Source organism: Crinia signifera, chromosome 1 (assembly GCF_055691185.1).
Source record: "Crinia signifera chromosome 1, ASM5569118v1, whole genome shotgun sequence".
In the NCBI taxonomy this organism is placed as follows: Eukaryota; Metazoa; Chordata; class Amphibia; order Anura; family Myobatrachidae; genus Crinia; species Crinia signifera.
The window spans coordinates 352,552,774-352,574,222 of record NC_139217.1 but is presented as its reverse complement, the minus strand read 5'-3'; the positions used below and the strand labels follow the sequence as shown (position 1 = coordinate 352,574,222).

At 46.5% G+C, this 21,449-nt stretch overlaps 1 protein-coding gene across 1 annotated transcript in view; it reads right to left on the bottom strand.

Moving 5' to 3' along the window:
• SPECC1L (sperm antigen with calponin homology and coiled-coil domains 1 like) overlaps positions 1-19,868 on the bottom strand; it is a 41,105-nt gene extending 21,237 nt beyond the window's left edge. The window contains exons 1-3 of the mRNA XM_083148088.1: positions 19,711-19,868; positions 6,629-6,806; positions 5,000-5,147 (exon numbers count right to left, since the gene is read on the bottom strand). Of these exons, the coding sequence (XP_083004214.1) occupies positions 5,000-5,147; positions 6,629-6,769 (289 nt within the window). The 5' untranslated portion in view covers positions 6,770-6,806; positions 19,711-19,868. The remainder of the gene's footprint in view (positions 1-4,999; positions 5,148-6,628; positions 6,807-19,710) is intronic.
• Positions 19,869-21,449: the final 1,581 nt, after the last annotated feature.

Genomic DNA, 21,449 nt, shown 5'->3' with positions numbered 1-21,449 from the left:
GCGTCGCACCCGATTTTTAGTGCATTCAATGCCCGCGATGACCGCGATTTCTAGTGGTGCCGTGAAAGTAAAGAAGTACCGATTTTGGAAGTTCAGATTAACGGGACCATGCCGGAACTACAATGGGTTGGTTCAGGTGGTCTCCCCTCACTCTTTCTATAAGAGTTATAACTATCTTAGACTATTTGGAATTAAAAGTTAAGTTTTAACACAATCATTATACATTTCATTTGATTTTCCAAAAGTGTGCCTCCAAAAAGGAATACTTTCTGCGAACGGTTGCCCACGTCTTCTGGATCACCGTCTCTCTATTTTTAAGTATACTGATACTTGATTCCTGGGGGCACCTCCAACAACATACAATTGTTATATCTTATTAACTACATTGTCTTTCAAGTTGGTTTTGCAACTTTTGACCACTACTTTCTTTGTCCTGTGCAGGATACCACCCCCTATTGTCCTGGTCTCCCCTCACACCAAGACACATCGCTTCCAAATCAGATGGTAGTGCCTGGAAGTAACCAGCTTTCTAGCCTGGAGCATAGTCGAAATCACATTGCCCGGAATGCCTTTCCTGGCTAAGATAGTCCGCTCAGCCTCCAAGCCCACAAACAAAGCCTTTGTAAGTTTAGATAAACAAAGGGCCCTTGCTGTACAAATTCCCTCCTCAGCGGCAGAAGCCAAGGGTCATCCACCGACATGGCCAGAAGATCGGCGTACCATGGCCTTCTGGGCCAGTCTGGAGCGATTAGAATCGCCTTCTCCTTCCTGACCTTGGGGAGCACCCGAGACCACAACTGGATCGGAGGGAACAGGTACACCAGCCGATATGGCCAGGGTGTCGACAGTGCATCCACCTCCACGGCTTGAGGGTCCCTGGTTCTGGCACAATACAGCCAAAGCTTCTCCTTGAGCCAAGAGATCTTTTTCTGGACAACCCCAATGGTCCATGTACAGAAGAAACACCCGAGGGTGTAGCCCTCATTATCCCGGGTGAATGTCGTGACGACTGAGGAAGTTGGCTTCGCAGTTTTCCACTCCCGGTATGAAGATGGTCGATATGGACCTTAGGTTTCTTTCTGCACAGACAGGAATATTGGACACCTCTCTCATGCAGGCCCTGTCTTAGTACCCCCTTGAAGATTGATGTTGTCCAACTGCACCTAAACAGCTTGATTCAGAATTAGATGGGAGTATTGAAGAAGGGCTTAGTGAATGGCTCTGACTTTCAAGATTTTTATTGGAAAATTGGACTCGTAGCCTAACAGGCTGCCATGGAACCTCACCCCTTGGGTAACAGCGCCCCAACCTCTCAGACTTGCATATGTTGTAAGCTGGATCCAGTCCTGGATCCCGAACTTTCGGCTCTCCAAGAGGTAGGACGGTTGCAGCCACCACGCCAGATATCCTGGCCGGGGGGGGGGGGGGGGGGGGGACGTACCAACCAATGCATCTGGAGATGCAAACCCGACCACTTGCGCAGGAGGTCCAATTGAAACCCCCTGGCATGGAAGCGCCCGTATTGAATCGCCTCGTAGGACACAACCATCTTGCCTAAGACACTGGTACACAGGTGGACCGAGACCCTGTCCAGTCTCAGAACTTCCCTGACTTTGTCCTGTGGTAGAAAAACCCTTTGGGCCACCGTGTCCAAGACTATTCCCAGAAACCGGAGCCTCTGGGTAGGCACCAGGAGGGACTTCTGATAATTCAGAATCCACACGTGACAGGATAATAGCTGAGTTGTAATATCTATGCTGATCGAAAGCAGTTCCCTGTACCTCGATTTCATCAAGAGAGTGTCCAGATAATAATTGATCCCCTGCGTAAGCAACATCATCTCCGCCATCACCTTTGTGAATACCCGTGGAGCTGTGGACAGTCCAAAGGGCAGAGCCTGAAATTGGAAATTAGATATATTTGATGAGGCGGCCAAAATCGGAATGTGGAGGTACGCATCCTTTATATCCAAATCGGAAATCACTGCTTGCAAAGATTCCATAAGAAACTTGAACACCTTTAAGTAAGGATTCAGTGACTTCAGGTTTAAAATGAGTCTCACTGAACCGTCCGGCTTTGGGACTACAAACAGGCTCAAGTAGTTACCCTGCCCCCTCTGCTGCGAGGGGACCTGGACAATTACTTTTGTTTGAACCAACTTCTGTAACGCTGCCAACAGTGTATCTTGGGTGTCCTGAGATCCCGACAGACCCGATTTGAAAAACCTGTGAGGGGGCCAAGTGCAGAACTCCAGCTTGAACCCCTGGGATATAACATTCCTTACCCAGTTATCCTGGCAAGAATGAGCCCAGACATGGCTGAGGAACTGCAGCCTCATGCCCACCTCTAAACCTTCCATGGAAGGGGGCATGGCATCAGGCTGAGGTCTTAGAAGAGTCTGCGTTGGGGCTCTGCTCCTGTGAGCCAGCTGAGGCGGGCTTACACAATTTACCCCTGGAGCCCCTAAGAGCGTTAGAGGCAACCCAGGGCTTTCCCCAAAAGCGGGTCCCATGAAAAGACTGCAGATGAGGGGTTTGAAAAGAGCGCCTGACAGGCGGGGCAACAGAAGGGAGGAAAGTGGACTTTCCGGCCATAGTCTTTGAAATCCGCGCATCCAATTCCCCGCCACAGCCAGTCTCCCGTAAAGGGAAGGGCTCCAACACCATGCTTTCATTCAGCATCAGCCACAAGGACCTGTGTGCCAAAGCAGCCATGGTAGAGGTCCTAGCGTTAATCACACTCACCTCTTTAATAGTATCTGTGTCCTGAATGTGTTTCACCAACGTGGTCAATTCAACTAGGGACTTATCATCTGACAAGCACCCCATGATTGTATGGCATGCGTCATCCAGCACCCAGCAATGATAGGTCTCTGGGACATCCCTGCAGCAAAATAAATAGCTTAAGGAAGTAGCCTACCAGGACCGGCAAAACCATCTTTTTAGACAGCCGAGACACGGAGGCATCCAGCACTGGTTGGTGCTCCCAGCTCCTTCTGCCCTCTGAGGCAAAGGGAAATGTAGACACTAAACGCTTAGGGATCGGATATTTTTTCTCTGGAGATTCCCAGGCTTGTTTAAACAAATCATCCAAATCTTTAGAATCAGGGAACGTGACACTAGGCCTCTTCTGTGTAAAGAAGAACTGCCGAGTCTCAGTTTCCTCCGCACAGAGTTGTAATATATCCCTAATGGCAACAATAAGGGGTTCAAGGCCCGGTGCAGTAACCCAGCAGGGAGAAAGAAAGTCTGCCCCAGCCCAAACCGTATAGGAGACTCAGAGGGGAAAGAATCTCACCTGAGAACAGAAGGACTTCTACTGCATTCTAGGATTCCACATCCACCTGGCACAATGTGAGCTGCAAAGCCCGGTAAGCTGCAAAGGCCGATGCAGAAATGCAAGCACCAAGCACACTAAAATCTTGGATGTATCACCAAGGTAGATAGCAAAGATCTGCATGGGGCGTACCCTAATGTAAACCCTTCATTAGTTCCTAGCCCAAAGTTGAATTGCCTTGACAACCCACAAGCTCACATAAGCAGGTCTGAGAAGCACTCCCGCTACTGTTTAAAACAGATTTTAGGGTACTCTCTAACATACGATTGAAAGCCTCCTTTAGGGAAGTCACCCTGGGTACTTTTATTAGAAAGTCGAGACTGAGAATTGCCCCAGTGGTGGCGTTTCCCACTGTATCCTAGTCTCTGGTGGGAACAGGTAGGTGTTTAGAAGCCTCTTGGAAACCTGGAACCTCTTGTCCATTCGGGTGAATTTGGAAATGGTGACAGAAGATTTTTGTTTCCTTCCGAACAGGGGTGTCAATTTCCTTGAGGATCTGACTGATAGCAAGAATTAAGGCTTCCAATACAGAGCCCACCTTAGCACCCCGAGTTTCAAAGCCTTCCTTACAGAGGACTCCCTTTATAAATCAGCCTCCTCCTCCCCCATCAGTACATTCACTGTCCCTGAGCCAGGCTAAACGGGATGTGGAGATGGTGGAGCATTGCAGCGTTGCTGATGTTGCTAGCTAGGTACTGCGTCTATCACAGGATCAGCCCATCTGTATGCTGAATGCTGGCCCGAAGGGAGGCGGGATGCTGAAAAGCTGCTTGTGCAGAGCTAACAGGAGCTATAGAATGGGTCTTCAAACTGCGGCCCTCCAGATGTTGTGAAACTACATGTCCGAGCATGCATTGCCACATTTTTTCCTATAAGAGCATGCCAAAACTGTCAGGGCATGCTGGGACATATAGTTCCACAACATCTGGAGGGCCACAGTTTGAAGACCCATGAGCTATAGTGTAAACTCCCCACCCTATAGTGTAAACTCCCCACCCTCCTCAGGCACCATAACAAAGAGAAGGAAAAAATGGAAGGAACCCCAGGTGTCCTTCCTCCCACCTCGTAACTCCACTTTTCCACTGAGCCACTACCCCTTCCTGCCCCCGTAGAAACCACGGAGCAGTCTTCACCTGCTACAGGGAAGACAGCCTATACTCACAGTTGCCGTGCCACAGAGGATGCGGTGTATCAAGGCGGGACCCAGCAGCTAACAGCTATGGCATGTCCCCTTACAGCAGAGGCATGATGGTCAGGTACCTGGGCGTACACCGCAGGAATCGGCGTTTGGGATCTATCTGCAGCTCCCCTGTTGAAGGCAGATAGGGGCTATGGTCTGCCTTTCCTCCATTTGCAAGCCTAGCTTGCCAGCAGCAATAATTTTTGGAGAGAGTGCCCCAGGCTCAGTCTCTCTCCTCACATTTCTAAAAATTGAAGAGTGGATAGAGCCAGTCACAGTTTTACCAGCTTCCCATTCACCCATCCATACCCTACAGTAATGTTTTCTCCTAACTCCTCCTAACTCCTCCTAACCTGAAAACCAAAACGGTATGTTCGATAAATCTCTAATGTGTTATTATTTAAGAGCATATTAGATTTTATGAAGAAAACATAGTGGATTTTAGCCGAGAATAACATTCTGTTGCTATACACAAAGGCATACCTGCGCTGCTCCTGGCTCTCCCGTCTGATCCACTCATTGCTGCCCCAGAACTGGTGTTGGATATGGCACTGGTTTTTTTCACCTTTACACCGTTGCTTGTGGGTGGCCCACCACCCACTCCAGCTAGGAGGTCATCATTGCTCTTGGCCTGGTGGTGATTAATAAAGTGAGTAAAAGATGAGACAATCGGCATACAGAATCTGAGGTGGGAGGGGGCAGGGGACAGCAACTCAGTGTTGGACAGCTGAATGATCTGTCACAGAAATAGGTGGACACCATGCCTATTTCTACTCATGACACGGGCATGCTTTGCTGGGTCAATGTATAAGCACCTTGTTTTAACATGCTAGAAGACAAGTATACCAAATAATGGTTGAATCTGTATCCTCCTTTGAGCACCAGTTCTTTACTTGATCCCCACAAATGGGGAAAGTATCTACTCAAATGCTACCAACTGTCCACTTAGCCCTACACCCTCACAACCAATAAATTGCTGTCTCCCTTATTATACAAGAATGTGCTAATTACTCTTATTCTGACTCAAACTCTCACTCAGTTTACCATTGAAGCTCACAACTCCCATGCCTTCTGGGAGACTTTCCTACACTCCCCTTACACAGCAACTCATAGCACGCAGAGTATACAGTTAAAACTTGTAGTGTCACAGGTTTTCCAGGCATGACCTATCAAATAAATCTAAAGACAATACATGCTCAAGAACTTCATAAGACTGTCCTAGCCTGATTCTCGTGCTCCAACCCTACTTATCAATTCATCATCTTTCAGTGTTAAGCCACGTACACACAGGGCGATGGAGGAAGCCTGTGCTGAGCGTTTTGCTTAGGCAAGATCGCTCAGCACACATCGTGGCACACATGCTGTGCACCTGCGATGTTTTTTGAGCAATCTGTTTTCTATGGGGCTGAGCAGGGTTTTGCCTATACCTATAGGCAAAACTGTGCAATCTTAGGATGAAAGACAGGGCAAGTATGGCCACACAGAATGATTGAGTAAACCCTCTGATCGTTTACTCAATCATTCTGTGTGTGGCCATGATCAGGGGAAATTGGCTAGATGTCAGATTGGATCAAATATCTATTCATGTGTGGGCGCCGTAATGTTGTGTACACACAGTGAGATTCAGGCTAATGGCCAATTTTGACAATCCGATTTTGGCTAACTGCAGTTAAGAATACACTATATTGCTAATTCGGCCTAGGCCAACTATATTCTACAGGTAAGATAGTCAAGATAAACTTGCCTACACAGTCTATTTAGCCATGCAATACCGACGCCACGGGGCCGCACATGGGAATCACATGTGGTTGAACATTGCAATTTTGACTAACTTGCTATGTGATTGTTTGAGGAGGAAGTCACACACCTGTAAAATTAGAACATCCACAAGAAATGCTGAAAAGGGCATTAAACCTGTGCTGGGATCCCAGCACAAGCATTGTGAGGTTGAAATATTGCCCACTGTGTCGACCTCCAAAAACCCAGCCCCCCAAAACTTACTGGCCTGCTATGCACTGTGTGGACATTTCGGCAAAGCTGCAAGTTACATTACAAAAGCAAACTCAGTCTTGGTAGGTTTTAGTTTGCAAACTGCTTCCTTTGTTGTTTTACCTTTGCTAAAGATGATCCCGGACGGGACACCTTGGATGATGTGGGTGCGTTGATCTCGGACTTTGCTCTCTCGTTTCCCTGGGATTTGCTAGCGACAGGTACTTTTGGGACGGAGACTGCACTCCTGTTTGCTTTCCTCATCCTGGGCGGCCTGTTTGTGATGCATTTACAGCTGAACCTGTGAAGCAGAAACAAGATCATCATTACACCTATGTTGAATTTTGAAAGTACATGTTTACTAAGATGGTGAGTGTGTGATATTATAAAACACATTAGTACAAAGGATTTGCAATTTAAATAAAGCAAACAAAAGCACAGATTGCAGAGCTGGGAAAGCTTAGGAGCCAGTTTTACCCTTTAGAATGTAAGCGGTCACAAGCAGGGCCCTCTTCCCTCATGTGCCCTTTCTTCCTTTTACTGAAACCATCTCCGTACTTCCGTCAATGGCATCTAATCCCTTAGTTTTACACCACCCTTATACTTATTTATATCGTCTGCTGATACAGCAATGTTTATTTAACCTGTACTTGTCCTATATTCTCATTATTTACTGGTTTATGAACTCTAAAGGGCCCCCATACATTAGGTCGACTTGTCCAAGGGACAAGTCAGACCCAATTCTCCTGCGTGCCATTTTTTACATGTGATAAATCGCATGCGATTTACCACATGTAAAAAAAAAAAAAACGGGGAGCTTCCGGGCAGTGAGGATCAGGCGGGGGCGGGGGGGGGGGGGGGGGGGGCAGCGGCGGTAATGGGGGCGGGCGGCAGCAGTGGGAGGGATGGTGCCAGTGACAGTGGGGCGGGCGGCGGTGATTTGTCTGCTCTCTGCAGCGGGTGGGCAGCAGCGGGCGGGTGCCAGTGACATGTGTGTGCGCCGCAGCGGGCAAGCGAGCAGCAGCTATTACAACGTTGAAATAACGGGGAAAATTTACTAAAGAAAATTTGTAAAAAAATTGGTGTATTTGTATCCAGAAATACACTTATTTTTGACATTTACTATCCCGAAATTACGGCAATTCGTAGTCGTATTAATGTGCTATCAATACGAATATGAATTGCCGTATTTTCAGGATAGTAAATGTCAAAAATAAGTGTATTTCTGGATACAAATACACCTATTTTTTTTTACAAACTTCCTTTAGTAAATTTCCCCCTACATGTCAAATGACTATCCGGTTTTTGATTGGTTGAGATAGAGCACTCTCAGCCAATCAGCGGCCTCCCTCCCAGCGGAAGCCGGACAGTCATTTCACAATGTTATTTCAATGAAGTTGTAATAGCAGCTGCGGTGCACACACATATCACCGCCGCCCGTCCCCACTGTCACCGACACCCACCCGCTGCGGCGCAAGGGCAAATCCCTGCCGCCCGCCCCACTATTACTGGCACCCGTCCGCTGCGACGCACAGAGACATATCACAGCCGCCCGCCCCACTGTCACCGGTACCCCCCCTCCCCCCCGCGCTGCAGGAGGTCGGACATCATCGTACCTTCTGCACGTCCGACCTCCTGATCTGATCCGATGCGCACGGGACCGCGAATCGGGTCAGATCAAATGTCACACACTTACGATTTTGGGCCTCTTTCTCGCGATTTATCGGCCCAAGTGCCGAAATCGGCCCAAAATCGCATAGTGTATGGGGGCCTTAACTGGGCGCTGCAGATCCCTTGTGGCAATATATAAATATAAAGGAGAATAATAATACAACAGGTGAGGATAGCGGTATATGAACCAGGGTGAAACCAAGAGAAGTAGTTTAAGCACCTGGATTACACCTGTGGTAGTACTAAATTACAATACACATTATACAGAATGCATTAGGACTTGATAATGGGTGACATTAATCAGGATTTTGGATTTTTAGTTAATAAACGGGCCAATTCCAACGCTTCCCGAAAATCGCACATGTAATAGGATGTGAATTGCGGCAAAAAAAAAAAAAAAAAAATCACACCTTTTGCAGTGAAAACCGCATTTTGACCTGTCGATTTTTTCTCACACAAATTTGCATCCAGATGTTTTCCCATTATAAAGTATACAACTCGCCAATTTAATAGAACGCACATTTTGGTAACCGTGACTAAAAACAAAATAAAAAAAAAAATAAATAAACCAAGTTCTGGCAGGTGAGTTTGACAGTATCATGCACAGACCAGTAAGATAGGTGCATGGTTCTGTCCCCCCAAAAGTGTTAAAGTGAAAATTAGGGGGGGGAAAAAAACCGGCATGGTGGTTCCCACCCTGAGTATAACCAGCCCCGGGCTCAAAGAAACAGTCCTGGTTTTAGAAATTCGGGAACAAAATACACAGGGGATCCCCAGAATTTCTAAAACCAGCACCAGGCTCAAGGGCCAATCCAAGCTGCCAAAATACAGGTGACAAAATGAGTAGGGGTCCGCCGTATTTTTGGCAACCAGAACCGGGCCCAACCACCCAGCAGGGTAATCCCACAGCCGGGCGAAACTTCCCCCGGCCAAAGCATAATTCCCTGTGGCAGTTCAGCCCGTGCAGGGGCCCTGAAGGAGTGGGGACCCCCCCAATAAAGGGGTGTCCCCCTCCAGAGTTACCCATGCCTAAAACTCGGGGCTGTCCCCAGGGCCTCTGGGCACCGGGCTGGTTAGTGTGTAAAAATAGGCATAACTATTTTACATTGTTGTGGAACTACAAGTCCCAGCAAACATGCACCGCATGCAGGGACTTGAAGAACCACAAGGCGCAGCATGTGTGGCATTAAAGGGCCTGCTGAGTCTTGTAGTTCTACACCAATGCAAATAGTAACAAAAAAAAAAAACACTTATACAAGAAAAGTTTTATTGCATGATACAATCACACACACACACACACTATACGTGCCTACAGGGTCCACCGTCGGTCGGTCCTCTTCTCCAGTAGTATCCATGTCGAAGTTATTTATATTTACATGTGTTTAGGTCCGCCCACCATCCAATCAGGACTGGGCATTGGCTGGTGGGCAGGCCTAACCCCAGTTTGTGGGAGGAGCAGAGATTGTAAACAAACAATCTCCGCTTGTGCAGCCGGGGGTACATGCAGCCAGAGGAGCGGAGCGGTCGTCACCAGAGGGCATGTGAGTATAATTTCCTTCAACAGGTACCTATGGATAGTACTGGAGAAGAGGACCGGCCGGCGGTGGACCCTATAGGAAAGTATAGTGTGTGTGATTGGAGCATGTAATGAAACTTTACTTTTCTAATATGTGTGTTTTTTTTTTTTTTTTACTATTTGCATTGGTGACTAGACCCAGTGGGCCCTTTAATTCCGCACATGCTGGGTCTTGTGGTTCTCCAATCCCCTGCATGTGGTGCATTCTTGCTGGTACTTGTAGTTCCACAACAATGTAAAATAGTTATGCCTATTTTTATACAACAATCAGCCCAGTGCCCACAGCCCAGGGACAGCCCTCAGCTTCAACCCAGGCAGGGATAACACTGCAGGTGAGACACTCCTTTATTGGGGAGTCCCCACTACTTCAGGGTCCCTGCCCGGACTGAACTGCCACAGGGATGAATGCTTTGGTCTGGGGAACTTGCGTAAAAAGCTTCCCCCTGCTGTGGCATTACCCTGTTGGCTGTTTGGGTCCAGTGTTGGTTGCCAAAATATGGGGGACCCCTACTCATTTTGTCCCCCGTATTTTGGGAACCAGGTTCGGTGCTTGATCCTGGTGCTGGTTTTAGAAATCCGAAATCCTGGGGATCCCATTTGTTTTTTGTCCACTGGATTTCTAAAACCAGGACCGGTTCTTTGAGCCCAGGGGCTGTTTATGCTTAGGAGGGGGACCCCTCCCCATTTTTTTTTTTTTTTTTTTTAAACCCACACATTACCATGTCTGAGGGCAGTATTCAATGAGAAAAATTTGCCCTGTTTTATGGCGAATTTGTGCTTTTTTCGCCTTGGACGGAGCATTTTGCTCTCCAAAAGCGAGCAACCCTATTCAATGTGAAATATTCGCCGTCTTTCTAAGTGATTTTCGCCGTCTCTCTCCGTGTAGCAATTCTCCATCTTTTCATGGAGAGCTGGAATGTGAACTAAGGTTTTTTTTTTTAATTTTGGTGTAAAAAAAAAAATCAGGATTTTTTTTCTGTGAAGGGGCATGTTATTTTTATTCATGTGCTTATAGCACATGAATATATATTTAATTAAAAAAATATATATTTTTTAAATTTTTTTTTTTTTTACACAGAGCAGCCAGCAGGGGGCCGGAGCTCTCGAGACGCTCATTAGATATTCATATATTCACTGCATCCGATCATTACATATGCACGATCGGGTGCAGTGAATACTGGGTCCCCCGCTGGCTATAGGGGGGGCAGCTTGTGCTGCCTGGGTCCCAGGGAGCACACCTCCCCTCCACATATGTTCTGGGGCAACCAGGGAGACTTTAATCTCCCTGGCTGCCACCGTCCCACGGCTCCCTGCCAGCTCCCTGCCGCGGACGCTCGTCCGCTGCAGGGGTTAAGACTCGCCGCGAGTGGCCACATTGAATAGAGGGAGCAGGAGTGGCAGCGAGCCCTCCAGAACAGGGCGAGTGAAAAAATCTCTCGCCATGCATGGTGAATTTTTTTCATTGAATACTGCCCTAACACATGACATTACCATGTCTGCACACAAAATTCACACATTTTCATGACTAAAATTAGCACTTTATCGCATTTTTCATACCTCAATTCGCACCATTAAATTGACTATTTCTTTAAAAAAAAATTGCGATTTGAAAACATGCGATATGGCGCAATATCAGAAACTTCCTAAAAATCGCATCCTATTAAACGTCACACTATATTTGTAATGTAACAGAAGTCCAGACTTGTACAAAAAGCAAAAAGGGGGAGTTGGGAGGAACGCCACTAACTGACTGTGGTTACAGCCTGGGGTTGTCAGCCCCAATTGAAAGATTACAAAAGGAAAAAAGGAAGTACCAGCACTGGCTGTATATAGTGAATAAAGATGAACGGTTTTCTAAATAAATTGTTTTAATACAATATAATACAAAGTAAAATATGTACAAAAGCACCTACATTCGCATGCTTTTGTATGGTGTCTGTTTGGCAACTTCTAACATCTCTAGACAATTAAAAAATAGACTGCATTCTCAGCAAGACTGCAGTCCTGTAACTTTTTTAAAAATGTATTAACAGTTTCTTATATAGCGCACACACATTCCGCAGCCCTTTACAGAGGATATTTGAACATTCACATCAGCCCTGCCCCAGTGGAGCGCACAATCTAAATTAAAATTATTTACACATAATGCAAGTTTGGTACCTGCTGTTACGTTGGTGGCTCCTGGGAGAACACATAAAGCGAACGGATCTGGACTACGTCTGATGACACTCCACTACAACGAGCAGAATATATTTATATACAGTGCCTGCTCTCCACCCTCTCATTTTTCAAAACCAACAGTAAACCAATGGAGTTGCACAGTGCAGGCACCACTTAGCAGGTGTTAACACTTTGTATGTTGCACACCATATTTCCTCCATTCAGCAACGAATGACACTGCACTAGGAGGGTCAATAAGGTAGAAGGATTTAGATTTAAATCCTGCATTTGAAGTGGAGGCTGCGGCTAACATACAGAGGACGTGTCTTCCTTATTTGGAATCTCACATCGCACTGCAGGGTTCTGTGGATTCTGACATTAAACGTTCCTAATATTTGGAATTCTTTGGAAATGACAGGCAAGAGAAGGGCCGTGTCTCCCCCCCCCATCTGCAGCTTTTGTCCAATAGTAAACATTTTATGAACATTTGAATTACAGCAGCGCAGAGTAAATCTGAATCACAGGGGGACAGTGTAAACAAAATATTTTAAAATCTATTTGGTAGAGCACCACGTTACGCTAAGTTGTCAGTGTAGGCCAGGCTACGTTGTCAGCGTAGGCCAATGGCAGCCCAGCATAGTGTCCCCGCGGCAGCCCTGCATAGTCAGTGTATTGTCCCTGTCAGGCAGCGTAGTCACCGCACTATCCTCGCAAGCTGCAGTTTTGTCCCCGGCAAGCCTAGTGAGAGCCTCTCACACAAAGCTGGTAACCAACAGATCCCCTGCGCTGGCGGACGGCGGCGGCGAGGCGCTCCATCTGCCTGGGGCGCACAAGCATCTCATACGCAAGTGCGTCTCAGTAATTTGCTTCAGGGAGACGGTTAGGGGTTCGGTTGCGCGTGCATCTCGTGCACAAAGGGAGGCCTCTAAAATCAGACATTGTAGCTGAATGCTAACTAAAATGCAATATTTACAAGAATATAAAACAAATAACCGTGTTTTCTATTGTAATTAGGTATACAAATACATACAGTATGACCATATATTTGCACTTGCATGCGATGGACGCGATTTTTACATTGGAATCAATGTAAAATGGTCCCTGAGACACAATTTTACATTGGTCCCAATGTAAAAAGCACCCGAAACCCCAATTTTAATTGCATACCCCCCTCATGGGTGAAATGGCCCCCCATTGTTAACGCCACCCCACGATGAACGCCAACCCGAAGAGTGGCGAGCGCAGCGAGGCCGCGAGGGGCGGCGGTACGCGTCCTCCGACCTTTTTTTATACCCCCACTATCCACGTCGGCGTGGAGTTGATTTTATAAAGTGTGGCGAACGCAGCGAGCCACCCAGCCCGAAGCGTGGCGAGCGCGGCAAGCCCCGCGAGGGGACGCGCATAACTTCACAGGTATATGCGTCCGCTCGCCACGCTTCGGGCTCACTTTATAAAAAATCAACTCCACGCCGACGTGGATAGTGGGGTTATGAAAAGGTCAGAGGACGTGTACAGCCGCCCCTCGCGGGCTCGCTGCGATCACCACGCTTCGGGTTGGCGTCAATAGTGGGGTGGCGTAACAATGGGGGGACACTTCACATACTTAAAACCCATGACGGTGCATATACAATCAAAAATTGGGCCCATTGCCCCATTTCCCATTATTCCCTATGTAAAATCATGTTGATCGCGTCGATCTCATCGCATGCCATTATAATGGCATGCTATGGTCGCGATTAACGCGATTTTCTCCTTGCCGGCAATTAAAACACTTAATTGACAGAAACTTGCGTCCATCGCGTCGACCGCATACCTTAACTTAAGGTATGCAATCTACCATGACGGGCGCCGTGCTAGGAAACAAGTACCCACTTAACAATCAGGTTATACCTGAAGAGCCAGTGCAAGCCACCCACTCGAAACCTTGCTTTTCTGCCAACAACCTCTATCGGTTTGTGAAGGGGATAAGACAGCACTACTGTTGCGTAAAGCCCCAATACACACTAAACCAGGGGTACTCATACTATTTTGCTCTGGGACCCAATCTGACAATGAATATAATTTACAGGTCCCAAGCAAGTTACTGCAGAAGGTCATCATATCTCATGTGTAGTCCAGGGTTGCCTACCCTCCCGGATTGGCCGGGAGGGTCCCGGAAATCAGGTCCCCCTCCCGGCACCCTGGAAAGGTGGGCAATCCTCCTGGATTCTGCCTCACCCTCCAGATCTCCCCTGCAGCTTCCCGGCTGCATCCATTGAATTACTGCGATTCACGGCTATTCACCGGGAGGGGTTGGGCTAAATATGCAAATAACACCATTTAGCTCTGCAAATCGAGGGAATTTACAGTGCTACATCAGGCCCCCGCCCCCACACGTGATGCTGACACGTGCAGGGGGCCTGAGGAGAATTTAAAAGTAGGCAAGTATGGTGTAGTCAGCAGACAGCACATACATGGCAGCATTGTGGAGGCACAAAATGATGGGAGGAGACTGAAGTAACAGACAGTTCAGACTCCTTGAATCACTGACTGAGATTAGAAAGTCATCAGCCTGATGGTCAGCAACATGGGGTCATGACTCCATGCTGAGAAGGTGGGGAGCCACAGTCTGGGAACCGCTGCACTAGATGATATAGGAAGTGCTTTCTGAGCAATATATTTAACTTCATCTTCTAGTGTGTACACTAAATATCATTAATGATAAGTTCTCCCACAGATTGTTAACCTCCCTTGTCCTGCATGTACTGACGAGGGAGGACCTAGTTATTGACTGCCATGCTGCAGCATGACCCCTGCTCCGTCCCTCCGCGTGCCGTCTTTCCCTTCTCGGACAACAGCAGTAAGTGTGTATGCACTTTCTGATGCCGGTACCCCGCCACCAATATAAGAGCGGGGATCAGGTAGTGTGTATGAGGCTTAAGCATAGTTTCCCACCTGACCCTCTCCATGAATAAGAAAATGCTCTGTTCCTGAACTACCTGATAATGTAGGATTACCATCACCTGTGGTGAAACACATTTCTTAATAATTACCTAGCTCACCACAGTGACGGCAATTATACATTACCAGGGAAGTCCAGGAATATATCATTTCCTCCGTCATGGAGAGGGTCAGGTAGGCAACCATGGGCTATAGCCTTTCCCCACTGAACGAAAAGAAAAAATATCAGATAATATGCATAAAGTTATACTTCTGTATACAAGTATATTAATAATAATCATTTTTTTACGCCTAACAGCTGCTGATGTTTTCGCGTAGGGTATGTTTTATCCAGCTGGGTGAGACAACACGCATCAGAGAGATTACACAAAGCTCTCTTATACAGTCTCTTCCTATGATGTTTTATGTGGTGTCTTTACTTCCCTGATACAAATTACATGAAGCATGGAGCTCTGTGACACTGTAGGTGTGAATATGACTTTGGATAGTCAACCAGTATGCTATGTTACGTGGGGTACACACCAGGACGATTTGGCCCAAAATGAGCCAATTTAGATACAATCTCGACCGATTGTATGTAAATTGGCCATGTTTTTGGGCCATTTTGCTGCCGTATTGATGCGATCCCGATCTGATGCATGGCCCTTGTAGTGGGTGCGGGCCGCGATCGAATCGGGATTACATCAGGTGCCTTTTCTGTGCCGGTCGGTGGTGGGTCGGCGTCTCCATCAGCTCGTGAGCGAGTCATACGTTCCTGTGACGACCCGTTCACGACCCGTTCATCAGCTGGTCGCACTTGGTACATCTTGTCAGCAATACCAGAAAATTAGAAAAACATCTTATGTTATTGGGCATGTTGGAAAATGTTTGCTCATGGCCAGTATCCTCAGTCCGCTTTTTAACTGTACATGTGGGAGCAAACTAACCAGTGTATCATACAGTCTGATCTGGTCAGTACTGGTCATCTATGGGTGGGGATATCTAGCTGTACTGTAGAATGTGGCAGCTTTCAGCCCAATGCAAACAGTTTCCCTTTCCTGTTAAAAGCAGCTCCATGTAACAAGGAGATGTGTGATCTTCACTTGGAAACAATGGGGCAGATGTATTAAGCTTTAACAAGAGATAAATGTAAGGGTGATAACAAGAGATAAAACATCCAGCCAATCACCTGCCAACTGCCATGTTACAGGCTGTGTTTGAAAAAAGTCAGTAAGGAGCTGATTGGCTGGACGTTTATCTCTCCTTATCACACTTGCATTTATCTCTTGTTAAGGCTTAATACATCTGCCCCATTGTTTGATACAGGGAGCCAGATGGGTATGGGTCATAGGGTCGACATACATTGATGAAAATGACACACTGTCGGGAGAAGAGGCAGGGGATGTCGCTGGTCGGAGGAGCATGCTCCTCCAACCAGCGACCATTCAGGGGCTGAAAACGGGTGCACACTCCAATCGCTGGCAATGTGGTCGCTGCCAGTGATTTTATGCCCATGTGTACCAAGGTGTACAGACAGACAGCAGACATTTTCCCCACAATTATGTAAGCATACCACATCTAAACTGAATGCCTCATTTTAAATTAAACTATGGCGAAACCTAATTCAGAATAAATGAAGATGTAATGTGGCCTTTTGTAATTCAAAATTCTAGCACACTTGCACAGCATTCTACACAAGCTAAAAGACAAAACTTCCAAAATGACATAAATAATGACAAATATTTGTTAGAGATTTTACTTAAAAAAACTGACAAAACACAAAACTTAAAGCAGAAAATAAACTCGCTTGAGCCACCAGCTGGCCCCAGTAGTCAGGTTACTTTGGGCCCGTATGTTCTTAGATAAACATGCTTCTGAATGGAAGATGGATTTTGCATTGTGGGGAGGAAAATCTGATTCTCCTAAACATGCTACTAGGTATCCACTGGGGAGTGAGCAGATAGGAAGTGTGCAGGCCACTAGGCGTTTTGTGTGCGGGATCAGATTGTGAGGGGGAAGGTTTGTTCTCTAGAAGCCACTTCAAAGAGCTTCTAAAATATTGGCAGTAACCTATTGCAAAGCACAAACCTGCACAATTGGAATTGTAAAAATAAAGTAAATAAGCCTAGCAAGTCACAAGCGAGAGATGCCTGTATGCCAGTACTGGTTGGCTAAAAACCAGATGAGACTACAGACATAGGTTTAATATGTGCCTTGTGATTAAAGCCTGCAATGTTGCTTTGAGGGGCCTCCCTTTCATTCGCCTGCTTATTGAAGTCACACAACACAAATATTCCTGTCAACAAATGCCTGTGCTAACAACAAAGGGTGGCATTAAAATGGAGACCAGAGTAGATTTCTCTCTTGTAAACCAGTACATTTACAGTGAGGAAGCGTGACGTGCAGAATATCCAGTATGTATCGTTTACAGCCTGTGTTAACGTATGCATAACTTTCTTCATTATACTTATCATAACCAGAATCTAATAAGAATCCCAGCATTTCCTGTTTATACCATGTACACTAGTCACTTGGGACAGAAAGGGACTGAAGGGAATTTTTTTCTAGCACAATATACACAAAGCTGTATATGGATATTGCTATTGCAAAACTCCTATTTTCCAAGCAGCGGGACAATGGTCACACACAGCCCAGTAGAGGTCATCGCCCATATCCTACAAATAGCGCAGGACACGTGTATGTACGGCATCTACTTATTTAGGAAACAATGTATTGATCAGACTGCTTAAAAACTGCCTTTAGAACAGACTAGATGGGCCAAGTGGTTCTTATTTGCCATCAAATTCTACCAGCCAAGTGTAATATCCTCCGAGTTTGGCGGTCGGTCGTACAGGATACTGAGGTTTTTTTTTTTTTTTTAAAGGTGCAGTCATTTACAAGGCATGGCTTTGCCTTGGAAAGGACCCTCCTCGGACGATGTAATGGGTACACACTGAGAGATTTGTATAATATATTGTTAACGATATATTATCCATATCCTTATATAGATATATTGGCCAGTGTGTACCCAGCTTATGTCTACAGGCCTGCATTAGAAGAACACAAGAACTTTGATGCAGCAAGGCACCATGCCCAAAGCATGGTGAGTGCAGCGAGCCATGTGAGGGGACGCTGTGCACCAATACGGTGTCCATGTCGACATTCGGGACAAAAAACACAAAAATTCCCATGTCCAACTTGTGACTGTCGACCTAATGCTTGTGTTGACTAAAGGACCCTGTTGACCTTCAGTACTTGACTCAATGCATGTCGACCTTACTTGTATCAACCCTATGATCCATATCCTTCATCGCAGCCGTAGCCCTTGCTAGGATCGCATACAATGTATCATATGTGATCTTGTTGCCCGGCAGCTGCTGGGTAAGTTGTCGGACTACTGCATGCGATACCTCACCCTAGTGCAATGGTTCTCAACTTTGGTCCTCAAGTACCCCCAACATTGCACATTTTCCAGGTCTCCACACAGAATCACAGGCAAAATAATAAGCTCATCTGTGGATCTTTTAAAATGTGTCAGTGAATAATGAGTGCACCTGCCCAGGTGACCTCGGAAACATGCACTGTTGGGGGTACTTGAGAACCACTCTCCTAGTGGATGGGGCCTTTAATAGTGACCATAGGGGAGGGGCGGTATCACATTTTGGGTGCAGTTGCCAGATTTAGAACACCATGATAATACCCCAACAATTGAATTCGCTCATTAGTGTTAAAAAGGAAGTGTGAAACATAATTTGGGGGTATTTAAATGCTTTCAATATAAACCAGATGGCTTGTTTTAGTAACCTTTTCTTACATATCACAAATGTATTTCCCCAAGCTGAGTTTTGTGGTACTCCAGTTTTATCTCATTCATACAGACACTACTTCCCATAAAGTACAAATTTAGTAGAACCATGGAGACCTTATTCACCAAACACCCATGGTAGCCAAGACACCAAACCCTGTCTGTGCATACAATGTCTGCTTCTCCAGGAGTAACTACTAAAGCCTGGAAGTGCTGAAAGGGAAAAAGTGGTCAATGCAGCGGCTTGGCCAGCAAGCACAATTGAAATACTTTGGTAATCACCAAAAACAAAAATAATGGGAAAAAGGGAAAACAAAGTGAACGTAGGCTGAAAACACCATTTATAAAGGTGTGACCCAGTGATGGGATGTAATAGTACATATCATGTATCATTAAAATCAAAAGGAATCATCCCATTGAACATCCAGCTCAGCCAACAGACAATTTAACGGTCAATAGCCACAATATTGCATGATATATAACATACTGTGCGCCCAGCTTAAGACATATTTTACATTGCAACGATGCAAGTTTGTGCACAATTATATAATAAATTAAATGGAAAGAAAATATCAGCTTTCATGTTGACAATCAGACACCAGAGGAGGCCAATGAGAGATAAACAATAACCAGAAAGGAATGGGATGAGGCATCTACCATTCCAGTGTATGAAAAGGTCCAAACCACAAATCTCATACATACACATAATTATGTTCCCAGAGTGATCTGTACAACTCTGTACAATACGTCACAGGTCAGCCCAGCAAAAACATCAAAACAAATTAAACTACAGTACCACCGCAGGCAAAACAAAAATCCCCTCTCTTCTCTCCCCCCCCCCCCCCCCCCCCCCCCCCAAAAAAAGAAAAAATGACTCCACATACAAATGATGTGAGACACGAAAGTTGTAACTGTATAAGACACACACACACTCATGTAACTGCATAATAAGACGGGGGGGGGGGGGGGGGCATGCAGTGACAAGGAGGGGAGGGGGTGTCATGGCCCCGGTGATAGCGCACACAGCAGCAGTGGCGGCGGTAGGCAGTATGAGCATGCACGGGATATACACACGTTGCGCATCACGTCTCCTATCTGTGAAGTGTTCTCGGGATTCTCGGTGTAGGAGCTCCCGGGATCATTTCCGTTTCCGGAGCTCCCGGGATGCGACGAGACAGTGGCGAACGGGGCGCTGCGCCCTGCGCACCAGCTGTCGCCTCCTCGCCACGCCCACTGCAACGCCGTAATTAGCTAGCTATTGCGCATGCTCAAAGTAACGGGCTGTAGTATGGACACGCTGTGGTGATGTCGTTAGTGACTTGTTATAGGGCGAGATGCTACTTTGTTTTGCGTGACTTGACACTTGTTGGTATATATACGCAATAACCTGTTGCGACAGGGCCTGCTGCCGGCTGGCACGTGCAATGTGACTATACTCATGGTCGGCCCTATGAAATCGGCGATTGAGATCTATTTTAAAAAAAGTAATAGATGGGGCAGATCAGATGCAGTAACCCTGATAAAGTAAAGTGAAAGGTGATAAGATAACTCACCAGCCAATCACCTCACTGTCATTTTTCAAACACAACTGTTATGTGTATATAGTGTAAATGTGTCTATGTATGTTAAAATGTTTTATATGGAAAATAAAAAAAGAATACTGAAGTAAAAAAAATATTTAATTTAGTTCAATTTAAAGTAATTGGGGTGTGGTATAATACTCCGACAGTCGGGATTCCGAAGTCATTAGTCAGACGTCGGAATCCCGACTGCACAGCGTGGAGAGCGCAATGAAGCCCCTTGCGGGCTAGCTGCACTCGCCACACTGCGGGCTCGGTGGCGAGCTGCGCTCGCCACCTATTTTATTCTCCCTCTATGGGGGTCGTGGACCCCCACGAGGGAGCAGTTGGGATTCCGACGTCGGAGTACTGACTGTCGGAATCCCGACTGTCGGGGAGCCGTCCGGCACCCAAGTAATTGGGGCTGGCTAGCATGTGGCTGTGGAAGAGGGGTTTAGGTTTAAGCACTAGGGTTAGCCTGTTATTATTATAATTTTATTTATAAGGCGCCACAAGTGTTTCGCAGCGCCATACAAAGGAACAGTACAGGGAGACAAAACATATTATTACATTGAATAAATAACAAAAAGAGTACAGGCAGCGGTGTAGCTAGGTGCCATGGTGCCCTGAGCAAGGTCATATTTCGCCCCCCCCCCCCCCCCCCGGTAATGAATTGGGGGCGTGGCTAACATGTGTTGGCATGTTACATTTGAAATATATGACGCTGTGGCAGAATCTGCTGCGCTATATAAGACGCTGTAACGGAATCTGCTGCGCTATATAAGACGCTGTAACGGAATCTGCTGCGCTATATAAGACACTGTAACGTAATCTGCTGCGCTATATAAGACGCTGTAACGGAATCTGCTGCGCTATATGACACTGTAACGGAATCTGCTGCACTATATAAGACACTGTAACGGAATCTGCTGCGCTATATAAGTAACTGTAACAGAATCTGCTGCGCTATATAAGATGCTGTAACGGAATCTGCTGCGCTATATAAGTAACTGTAACAGAATCTGCTGCGCTATATAAGACACTGTAACGGAACCTGCTGTGCTATATAAGACACTGTAACGGAATCTCCTGGAATCTCCTGGGAAGCGGCGGCCACGTCCAGGTCTGTACGCCACTGGCAGGGCAGCCGCCGGCTCAGGCTGCCCCGCGTGTGTGAAATTAATTATTGCAGGGCAGCAGGACTCATTTGCGGAGGGGGGGCGGCGCCCTGCGCCCCAACTGCGCCCGGAGCGT